This window comes from Notolepis coatsorum (genome assembly GCF_963971535.1).
Source record: "Notolepis coatsorum genome assembly, chromosome: 3".
Classification (NCBI taxonomy): Eukaryota; Metazoa; Chordata; class Actinopteri; order Aulopiformes; family Paralepididae; genus Notolepis; species Notolepis coatsorum.
The window spans coordinates 131,877,910-131,889,939 of NC_140167.1; the positions used below are offsets into that span (position 1 = coordinate 131,877,910).

The window sequence follows — 12,030 nt, forward strand, 5'->3', positions numbered from 1 at the left end:
TTACCTTGACATGTTTTTTCAAATTCGATGGAGAAGTGCATTAAATCTCTGTTCTTTAATTTCAGCATTGTCTATCGCAGAACACATTCCATTGTGGGACGAGTGTATGCTTGGTTTCATTTCAGCCTTGCCTAACACCGGCTGATGATTTCACTAATTGGCTCACCTCTTCAACTAACACACCTGGTGCAATATGTAGTTAAAATGAAAACTTGGCCCACGATGGAATGAGTTTGAGACCCTATCCTTTGCAATAAAAAAAAGTTTTTACTTTTACTTTTTAGTACTTATGTACATTTAAAAGTAGAAAACTTTTACTCAAGTGTGTTTAGCCAGATACTCTGACTTTTACTTGAGTATGATTTTGAGACGGTACCCGTACTTTCACTTAAGTATAATTTCTGGATACTTTTTACACCCCTGCTTACTAGTCAAGATCTTTAACTTTAGGGCGGCTAAGTGGCGCAGTGGGCAAGCAGACCAGTGGGAGGCATAGTCTACCAACGTTCGAGACAGGGGAGGGGAGAATTGAAGGGAGAATTGGCGAGGCGAAATTGGGATGGGAGGAAAATTGAAAAATAAGGAGAAAAAGTGGATAAAAAAAAAGATCTTTAACTTTACAAAGTTGACAGTTTATGTTACAGCACCAAACTACATCTCAGACATGCATGCCAGATGTGATCCGGCCAAATCTTAGGTCACCGGGCATTTAGTTAAAGTAAAGCATGGATGGGCGTTAGTAATGGATTTCTGGAGTAGACCTCTACTGTAAATATATCTTCTATCAGGGACTTTGGTTACTCCTCAAATATAAACAAATAGTATTGTTGTTGTTGTTGTTGTTGTTGTTGTTGTACAAACCCTGTCTTCGATGTATTCTGGATGAACGTGTTACATATTTGCACATGGATATTTTGGTGTTTAATGGATATAACGGTTAACCATCTCAGTAAATGTTTTATTACAATTATTCATCAGTACAGATTAATATTTATCCAAATGATCTCCCTCTGCAGGGCCGCCCTGGTGTAAATGGATACAAGGGTGAGAAAGGAGATCCAACCACAGGCTCTGGCTACAGCTATCCAGTAAGTAGCAGCTTGAACAACATATCAACATTACTGTGGATGCAGCAGGATGCGTAATCTCTCTACTTTCTTATGCAGAATATATATGGATGACTAGAGACAGACATAAACGCTAATTGATCCAAACTCTTTTTTTTTTTTTAATTTTTTTTTATTATTGCAAAACAAAACTTATTAAAAGTCAGTACTCAACACACAATGTATAATGAAACTTTCAGTAAAGGTGGTTAAAATATATGCAAGTACAGAAACAGGATAAAACAAAAATAGTCAATAATAACATTTTAACCGTATACCGTGTATATCCAGCGAAGTTACAATTATATAAATGTTAGTATATAATATACCCCTAATACCTATTTTCTAAAACCCTACACACATATGCTCCAGCTCAAACCCCCCCCTCCCGGACCCCCTCTTGGATAGTACCTCCATTATCCCTCACTCCTAACCAGACATCACCATTATAGGCTAGCTTTTATTCTCTCCACCACTTCTAACCACATTAACATTTTGGATTCATTGAGCCCCAGAATTCTTGCTGTTGATATTTCTTGATATATCACATCGAGATATGTAAGAAACCACACTTTCCGGCACATTTTTTCCGGTTGAAACCAACGTGATGCAATCAGTTTTTTAGCTACTGTGATACCCGATAAAACCAATCTTTTTAGTTGTGGGTTCACTGCAAACTCAAAAACATCATTCAATAGCAATACCGCGGGGTGTACAGGTATATTCCAAAATACGAGTATTGATAATTGTTGGGACACATCTTTCCAGAATGCCTTAACTGGTGGGCAGTCCCAATACATGTGCATAAATGTTCCTTCGTCCCCATTTGTACATTGGGAGCATTTGGAGTCTTGTATAAGCCCCATTTTGCACAGCCTTATAGGAGTCAAGTATGTCCTGTGAATATAGTTCAGATTGATTTGTTGATGATCCGGGTTCCTTGATGTAAGTCGGACATTTGCCCAGGCTCCTTGCCAATCAAAGTCATTTTCCAGGTCTGGTATATCCCTCCTCCAGACATTGTCTAGTTGAAGGGTTTCGTACGAGGACGTTAGTAATTGATAATAAAAACCTGATACAAAACCTCCCAATGTATCTCTTTCATAGAAAAATTTGTGGTATCTGTGGTGTTCAATTGGTATGTGTAATGGAACACCGTGAGATCTCATACAAAGTCGTAACTGTATGTAAAAAAGCCATGTGGACTCGGTGAGGTTAAACTTTATGCATATTTCGACATAACTACAGAGGCCCTTGTTATTAAAAATATCCCCTAATGAGTGTATGCCTCTTTCTTCCCATACAGGGAATCTTATAGGTCGTTTTCCCATTAAGAGAGCATTGTTATTGAATATGGGAGTGTGATTATGCCATACTTGATGGTTAGGAAATTTCCTTTGTGTTTCCCGCCATGTCCTGATTGCATGGGTTATTATTGGGCCAAATTCTCGCTCACAATGCTTGATTGAAAGTTTAGTGTATGCTATGTCTTTCAATCTCTGTGGGGCTACTATGTTTTCTTCTAATTTTCTCCAAGATACCAAAGCCTCGGGGTCAAACCATATCTTCTTCAATGGTCTTAATGTGAAGGCATTAAAATATTGTAAAAAATCTGGGACTGCCATGCCACCGTCTGCTTTACTTCTCTGTGCGGTGGATCTTTTTATGCGAGGTGGTTTGTTATTCCAAATAAATTTGTATGTGGAGGTTTGTAATCTTTTCCAGTAGCCCTCTGGAGGAGGTAACGGAAGCATTGAGCTGAAGAAATTGATTCTTGGTAATACATCCATCTTAACTATTGATACCCTTGCCTGTACTGAGTTTTTAAGTTTTGCCCACCTGTCCAGGTCGTCCTTGATTTTGTTCTGTATTTTTGTGTAATTGTGCTTCACCGTTTGTCTTATGGTGGGAAATATTTCCACACCCAAGCATCTGAAATGTTTGACCATGGGTATCGCACCTGGGAGGGTTGTCTCTTTTTTTGCACTGGTGTTAAGAGGAAGAAAAGCCGACTTAGGCCAATTTATTTTAAATCCCGATAAATCACCAAAGTTCTCTATCAACTTGAGTATAAGCGGCAATGTGTTGTTGGGGTTTTGCATGAACAATATTACGTCGTCCGCATATAAACTAATTTTATGATGTGTGCCCTTGATTACTATTGGTTCTATGTGTTGGGATTGTCTTATAAATTGTGCTAAAGGTTCTAATGATAGATCGAATAGTCCGGGACTAAGAGGGCAACCTTGTCTGGCTGAGCGCGATACCGGAAAGATATCGGAGATGAATGTGCCTGTTGTAATCCTGGCCGATGGGTCCTTGTATAGTACTTTAATCATATCAATGAAACCTTTTCCTAACCCCATCCTTTCCAATACTGCCCATAGAAACGACCATTCCAACCTGTCAAATGCTTTCATAGCATCCAGGGATAGTATCGCCTTAGGTGTGATGTCCTCTTTGTCTGTATCTAGTACGTGCAGTATTCGCCTTATGTTATCATTGATCAGGCGACCTTTTATGAAGCCTGTTTGGTCCGTATGAACTAAAGACGTCATATGCTTTTGCAATCTGATGGCTAATATCTTAGAGTACAGTTTGACATCGGTTCCGAGGAGGCTTAAAGGACGGTAACTACCGCATTCAGTGGGGTCTTTGTCTTTTTTGTGAAGAACTGAAATGAGTGCGGTATTTTGGTGTTCAATGAAGCTTCCCTCTTTGACTGAGTATAAGATCATATTTAGTAATAAGGGTCCAAATATGTCCCAGCAAGAAATGTACATTTCTGATGGGATACTGTCAATTCCCGGAGCTTTGCCGTTTTTCATTCCGGATATGGCCTTCTTGAGTTCTTCTAATGTGATCGGTACTTCTAACTGTTTAGCGTCTTCATCCGTAAGTTTAGGGAGAGTAATTTGATTAAGATATGTGTCTAATTTGTCTTGATCAAAGGTCGTTTCTGAGTTATATAAATCGGAGTAGAATTCTTTGAATGTATCGTTTATTAGTTTGGGTTCTGTTACTAGAGCTTGTTGTTTCCTAATGGCAGTTATATCTGCAAATTTTGCATTAATTCTTAGTCGCATGGCTAATAGGTGACTAGGTTTAGAACCTTGGAAGTACTGCTGTTGTCTAGTGCTGCGTATTTGCAATTCCGATTTTTGTCTGTACATTGCTTTGATCTCTGTCTTTAGAATGTTAACTTGGTTATCTAGTCTAGTAGAGTTGTTGTATTTTAAAGAATTAAAAAGCGTTGAGTAAAGTGTTTCCATTTCAGACAGTTTTGTGTTTTGATTTTTGCGCAATATGGAGGTAAATCTATCCGAGAAATCCTTGATCATATTCTTTACCGACATCCATAATATTCTGGGATCTTGCACCGAGTTAGCATTATCTTGTAGGAATACTGTGAGAGCTTCTTTAATTTGTGTAATGAATTCCTTGTTGTTAAGCAGCATCGAATTAAAACGCCATCTTGGGGCCCGGGTAGATAGTGTACCAAATGTTGCTTTCAGGATTAAGTAGCAGTGATCTGATAGCGCATTGGGTGTCATTTCCACTTCGTATTTATCAAATATTCTCGGGGATGCAAAGACGTAATCAATTCTGGATAGTGTGTTGTGTCTCGCCGAACGACAGGAGTACTTGCGGGTCATGGGGTTAAGTGAACGCCATAAATCAGTTACTCCTGTTGATTTCGACCAATCTTTTAATGCTTTAGATGAATTCTTTTGTTCGCTGGAGAAGGAAAGGTCAGTTTTGTCCATCCTTGGGTTCCAAATGGCATTAAAATCCGCACCTATTATATATGAGTACTCGGGATGGTTTAACATTTCTCCTGTTAGTGAAGTGAAGAAACCCACTTCGTACAAATTCGGGGCATATACCGCTGCCAATGCAATTTTCCTGTTATTGTGTATAATCCTAGCTATAGTTATGCGCCCCTCAGCATCCGACCATACCCCTTTCAATTCGATATTTAATTTGCGTCTGACGACTATGGCTACCCCTCTAGTTCTCGTAGCAAAAGAAGAGTGACCAATATTATGGTATATGTTATCCGCTAACGTATTTATGTCTCCCTCTAAAATGTGCGTTTCGCTTAATAGAGCCACGTCCACATGTTCTTTTTTCATCAGTGTAAGCACGCTTTTGCGCTTGTGTTGTTTGTTTATCCCACCGGTGTTCCATACCATTATATTCAAACTAGCCATAGTCTATGCATGTTTTCGTGTAGTTTTTGGTAATGTTTCTGGAGTATGAAGCTACAATAGATGCACATCCAATTAATGAGGTCCCGTTGAGAGCTGAGCTTAAAAACATATATATATACAAATAAAAATCCCCTATTTTCCCCTCTCCCAGAAAGTCGAACATGCCTGTGTTCCAAGAACACATCCTCCGCGATTGACTTTCTCCCATGGTCCACCGGATTGCCCAACCTGAGCATTGTAATCCTAATTTTCCTATGCTCATTGCCATAGGATCTAACATTTCCATTCTATTGCAATAGAATGTCGCTTTTGGTCTTGCACCTTCCCTTACTGTAATGAAGTATTGTGATAAATAACCTAAAGATAAAAATAAAAAATAAAATAAAAAGAGAATAAACCTTTATCGACATATTCCTTTGAACCCTCCACCAACGTGTGGGGAAAAAAAAAAAAAGGAAAAGATTGTAGATCAATATTGACACCTTAATGTGAAGAACATTGGAAAAGAATAATGTAAGTTAAAATATATTTAAAAAATATATAGTAATATTGACACCTTAATGTGAAGAACATTGGAAAAGAACAATGTAAGTTAAATTATATTTAAAAAATATAGAGTAATGAGAAGAAAAAATTAAATAAAATAAAAATCAATGGAAAGATATAGATAAGGAATAAGAGATAAATAATTATCAACGTGGAGAAGCCACTAGAACCGATTTAACTGATTAGATAAGATAGAAAAGCAGCGCCTTTTAGCGCTTCAATGTGCCTTTAATGGAGTGATTACTTAAATTGTTAGAATAACCTTGCTGTGCTCATACGTTTATGTGTGGATAATTTTAAAGTATTATTAAGGGCTGATTGCACTTCATTTAATTTATTATCTGCTATGTGTATGCACACCGAATGTTATTGTTAGAGTTGTATGCTTCGTTGTCATGGTGCCTTATATTCTAGAAGGTTGTAGAATATACTAGTGCCTAGACTATTTTACATTCCAGAATGATCTAAGAGACCCAGGGCATTTGAGCGATAAACCCAGAATATTCCAGATAGATCTTTTTGCATTGATATTTATTTGTCCCCTCAGAGACCAGAGACTGAAATTATAATGTATTATGAATCGTATTATACACAGTACACTTTGTTATAGACGACTTGCATATCGTTTGCTACTTTGATGAACACAACAATGTCATTCCAACACTGGTGGAATGACCTCATTGATGAACACAATAAAGTCATTCCAACACTGGTATATATTTAGAGAGAGGCTTAACTGATTCCGGCATTTTCGTCATGCTTTGGGTTATTTGCTGCATTTTGATTCAGGAAATCCTCAGCTTCAAAGGGTGTAAATGGACCTGACCTGCGGCCGTTATTGCCCAAGAATGATAACAGCGCCGGATATGCTAGCCTTGGCTTGTGGCCGGCTATGTACAGCTTTTGCATCACATCTTTGTATGGTTGACGTCGGATGATGGCCTCTCTGCTCAAATCTTCGTAGATAAATATTGGTTTATCACCATACTTCAGCTTCCCACGTTGGTTGCGAGCATATTTGATGATTTCATCCCTTGTTGTAGTTTTCCGCAGAGTGACAATGATGACTCTCGGCCCGTTGATATTTTGCCCCTGGGAACCAATTCTGTAAACTTGTTCCACTTCTGGCACTTTGTTTGGATCGGAGTTTTCCAAAATCGTTGATAACTCTTTTGGAAAGTTGATGTCATCGCAGTTCACTGATTCATCAAGCCCCACAATGCGGATGTTATTCCGCCTGTGGTAACGATGGGTTTCTAGTTGCCTCTCCATCACTTCGATTTTAAGCAATTTTATTTCCCTCCGGTATTCATCTTTTACTTTTTCCATCTCTTCTCCCATCTCTGTCATGCTACCTTCGTTCGCCTTGACTGCTTTTGTGTTTTCTGTCACCGAAATCTCCACTGTCGTGATTCGCTTTGACTGTGCATCGATCGCTTTCTTGACTTCTTCTAATTTCTCATCGATGCGATCGAATTTAGCCTCGATGCGATCGAATTTAGCATCGACGTTTGCCTCGAGCGCCTTGATGTGTGTAATCTGCAGGTTAGACTGTTCTACCATCTGTTCTTTCATCAGGTTAGACTGTTCTACCATCAGGTTAGACAGTGTGTTGAAATCGGGTGGATTTCTGCTTTCTTCAGTTGGCGGCATATGGTAGATAGATGCAGTGACGTTGGAATCCATAAATCTGGCTGCTCTCCCTTTCACGGAGCTTGAATCTGTACCTTCTTTTATGTTGGTCTCTATTGACTCTCTTTCGGGGACCGTAATCGATGATCCCGGTAAGTTGTCCTCTTCCTTCTCCTCCTCGGAGCTTGTCGCCGTCGGCTCAGAACCAGCGACGGTTAGGACGCGTCTTTCTCGTTTTTTTACGTCCTGCGCCGTTGAAGTTGCCGTAGTTATTTTCTCTGCCTTCTTTCCACCTTTAACCATATTGTCTTTTGATATGGTTAGTAGAGGGTCTTAACAATACATACGATGTGGTCTATTCTCTTTCTTTACTGTCCAAATAATGTTTTTAAACGAAATTAGCGTTAGTGGGAGCGGAGCAATTGCAAAATGCGTGTGCTACATGTTGTAGCTTAACCGGAAGTCCTTGATCCAAACTCTTAACACTTTGAGTGCCACGCCGGGTTTTCCTTTTTACCCCCTTGATGCCACCATCCACTTCAATGTTAACGTTAATATCGCCTAATCTATGTTTTAAATTATGGCTATGTGTCTAATCTGCAGAAAAAATAAATAACGCACATCCTCCGTTTGTTGGTGCTGAGCCAAACTGTAAAAACAGAAATACATAAAACAAAGCGGGGCTCGCAACTCATTAGTAGTTCCAAGGTGTTTAATTGACAAAAAGGCAGATGCAACGTTTCGACCCTTCTGGTCTTCTTCAAGCATGAAGACAACACAACACTGACATCTTTTTATACAGGAAGTGAACTAAATTGAATATCAGCCCCACCTGGTGATCAGGGGCGGTCCCAAGATTTGCATGATACATTCTATACATGATTAAGTAACAATTTATTTTCATTTGACATTTTTTAGAAGATTAGAGAAATAGCTATGTTAAACACAACATTAAGACATAATTTACAGATAGGCAGCAGTGTTAGTCACTGAAAACAAAAATGAAAAAAACACAAACAAAAAACAAAAACAAAGTCCATTGACTGTCTCCCTCTATAAGTTAAATTTACAAATAAGGTCTAATGTCAAAGTCCTCATTGAGTCCTGTTGGTGCCATCATTTTAAGATAATGGATCCACCATACTTCTCTCCTCATTAGGAGATTATCTATATCTCCCCCTCGTCTTGGAAGATGCACTCTCTCTATTCCAAGGTATTTTAGGGCGTTTTCACACCTAGCTCGTTTGGAGCTGTTATTCCGGAACCTGGAGCGTTTACCCCTTATTTCGGTTCAGTTGGGCATATGTGAACACAGCAATTACATTCTGTTGCGGAACAAAACAAGCGGACCGAGACCACCTGGAGAGACCAATGAGTGACAGTTTGCTCGCGCAGGCGTTTGTTTTGGTGCGCTGTTAAATCAAATCAAAATCAAATCAAATTTATTTATAGGGCCCGACAACACACGTTAATGTCCCCATGGGCCGTACAGGTCTTCTTTAAACAAGTCAAGAAGACAACATAACAATAAGTCAAGAACAGAACAAGAACACCATAGGGTCCAAACATTTTTTAGATGAATGCAAATAAATGAAAGAATGCAAGCACTCCCAGACATACCCCACGCGAAGGTAAGGAAAAACTCACTAAAACCTAACAATAGGGAAAAAAGCTCCACAGGCAATGTGGAGGAGAGAAACCTTAGAAGGGCCGTTCAAGGGGGGATCTCCCTTCTTAGATGTCGGTGATAGTAGTGTTGCAGACGGACAGTTGGTAAGCATGCACTCATGTGTGTGGTGAAACACAGATGAGTGCATGCAATAGCAACTGTACATTTTGAAAAATTAAAGATAGAGTTGATAGCGGATCTATTTGAAGCACAGGGGCGGCGCAAGAGGGTCACGTCCTCCCCGTCTTAGTCACGGGACATTCAACACTCCGGTCGTTGCTCAGGGACAGCCGGAGACAGGGGGAAGGGGGGGTGGCACAGAGAGGGTCGCGAACTCCCCGACATCAACGCGGGACATCCGGCACTCCGGTCACCACTACGAAACCTCCGAAGACAGGGGGGCACGCAGAGGGGGTCGCAATCTCCCGGCCTTCGTCACGGGACGTCCAACACTCCGGTCAACACTCCAGGACAGCAAGTCATAGGAAGACAGGGAGACGGGACAGGCGTTAGACAGCTCATGAGATTGTAGTAGGCGGACATAGCAATAGATACAAGTGGTAGGCATATATGTGAATGGAGTAGATATATGAAGTGAGCGTATTATGTGAATAGAATAGAAGTACTTAACCCAGCAATGAAACCGCGTTGACTGTTAATCTGTTAACAGTCTGTTAATCAGTTGACAGGACCACGGACAGACGGCGGTGAATAACTGATCCAATGCCTCGGAGGTGCATGTAGAGCAGTCACTACAAGCTTGGCCAAGACCCCGAGGCATCCATCACCTTGGTCAGCGCCAGGAGACGGGTACTCAGAGAGAAGGGGGAGGGAGAAGGGGGGGGGGAGAGGGGGGGGGGGGGGGGGAGAGTTAGAGAGTTCCCATGTTTGTGGTGCTGCAAAGGAGCAGACATGTAGTACCCTGTAGTGCCATGTAGTACCCCGTAGTGCCATGTAGTACCCTATAGTACCCCATAGTGCCATGTAGTACCCCGTAGTATCCTGTAGTACCCTGTAGTGCCATGTAGTACCCTGTGGTGCCATGTAGTACCCTGTAGTGCCATGTAGAGCTGTGTAAGCCATGTAGTACCCTGTAATGCCATGCAGTACCAAGTAGTACTCTGTGGTACCATGTAGTACCCTGTACCCTAACTAAACTACCCTATAGTAAACTACCCAGTGGTACCATGTAGTACCCTGTACCATAACTAAACTACACAGATTAATCTAAAGGTCAGTCCCCGACCAGGTGAGATCAAGGTAGGTTGAAGGAGAGAGAGAAAAGATGAGTCTTAAGCAGGGATTTAAAAGCTTCGACAGAGCAGGCGCCCCTGATGACGGCAGGTAATTTGTTCCACAGGTAGGGAGCGCGGTAGACAAAGGCTCTGTGGCCGGCGGATTTCTTTTTAACCCTAGGGGTCGATAGAAGCCCCGCATTTTGTGAGCGCAGAGCACGAGCGGGCGAGTATCGGGAGATGAGATCAGATAGATAGAGCGGTGCAAGCCCATTTAAAATTTTGTAGGTGAGGAGTAGCACTTTAAAGTCAGAGCGGGCTTGGATAGGAAGCCAATGTAGGGCGGACAAAACTGGTGTGATGTGATCAAATTTTCTAGTTCTAGTTAGTATCCGTGCAGCCGCATTTTGCACGAGTTGAAGATTTTTGATGCTTGAATTAGGTAAGCCTGAAAAAAGTGCATTACAGTAGTCCAGACGTGATGAGACAAAAGCATGAATCAGGGTTTCAGCATCAGCCAGAGTTAAAATGGGGCGTATTTTTGCGATATTACGAAGATGGAAGAATGCAATTTTGGTGACGTTTTTTATATGTGCATTAAATGAGAGGGAGGAATCAAAAATGACTCCGAGGTTTTTTATGGTGGAGCTCTGGGATACATGACAGGTATCAAAGTTGAGGGAGATGTCCTGAAACAGGCCTCTGTGGTTTGGGGGGCCAACAATTAACATCTCAGTTTTATCTGCATTAAGGAGTAGAAAGTTTTGCGACATCCATTTTTTGACGGCAAGCAAGCAGGCCTCAAGGTTTTGTAGTTGGGAGGAATCATTTGGCTTAATAGGTATATATAATTGGGTGTCATCAGCGTAAAAATGAAAGTTTATGCCAAATTTGCGTATGATATCGCCGATATCGACGATATTCACACAGCCGTGTGAACACAAACGAACTAAAAGACAAGTGCAACAATTGTATCATAATAGTCCCTGTGTCTCCCTGAATCGGAACAAAGCAAACGAACTACAGGTGTGAAAACGCCCTTAGTGATGAGACATTGTGGTGTGCCTTTTTAAAATGTAAAGCTACTGGGCTTTTTTCATCCCCATTCCGTATCGTACTCCTGTGTTCAGCAATACGTGTTTTTAAAGCACGTGTTGTCTTACTGACATACGCCTTACCACATGGGCACTTAAGCATATAGATTACATTGGTAGTTGTACATGTTATTTTGCCTCTTATTTTTATCTCTTTCCCAGTTGTTGGGTGATAGAAAACAGTGCATTTTTCTGTGAAGTGACATTGAGCACATGAACCACAACGTCGGTTTCCATCTGGTAAGTCATCTAAAAAATGGTGTGTTTTCTTAGGAGGCAGGTCTGATTTAACCACAATGTCTCTGATGTTATGTGCTCTCCTGTAGACTAGTCTAGGCGGGGATCTGAAAAGATTTATCCAATGTTGGATCAGAACTGAGAAGATGCCAATGTTTTTTAATAGTATGTTTAAAAAGGTTGCCTAGAGACGAGTATTGTGTAACACACTGTATAGGTTGTCCAGAGGTAGTTTTGTTTCTTGTAGATTGTAAGCAATCTTCTTGGGTTTTATGACCCACTTTCAAAGCTGCTTTT

At 40.7% G+C, this 12,030-nt stretch overlaps 1 protein-coding gene across 1 annotated transcript in view; it reads left to right on the plus strand.

Moving 5' to 3' along the window:
* The window catches only part of LOC311226004 (uncharacterized protein), a gene marked incomplete at its 5' end in the record, with an annotated part of 182,027 nt that overhangs the window by 146,696 nt on the left and 23,301 nt on the right, over window positions 1-12,030 (plus strand). Inside the window, one exon of the mRNA XM_084311386.1 lies at window positions 11,659-11,665. Within this exon, the coding sequence (XP_084167512.1) occupies window positions 11,659-11,665 (7 nt within the window). The remainder of the gene's footprint in view (window positions 1-11,658; window positions 11,666-12,030) is intronic.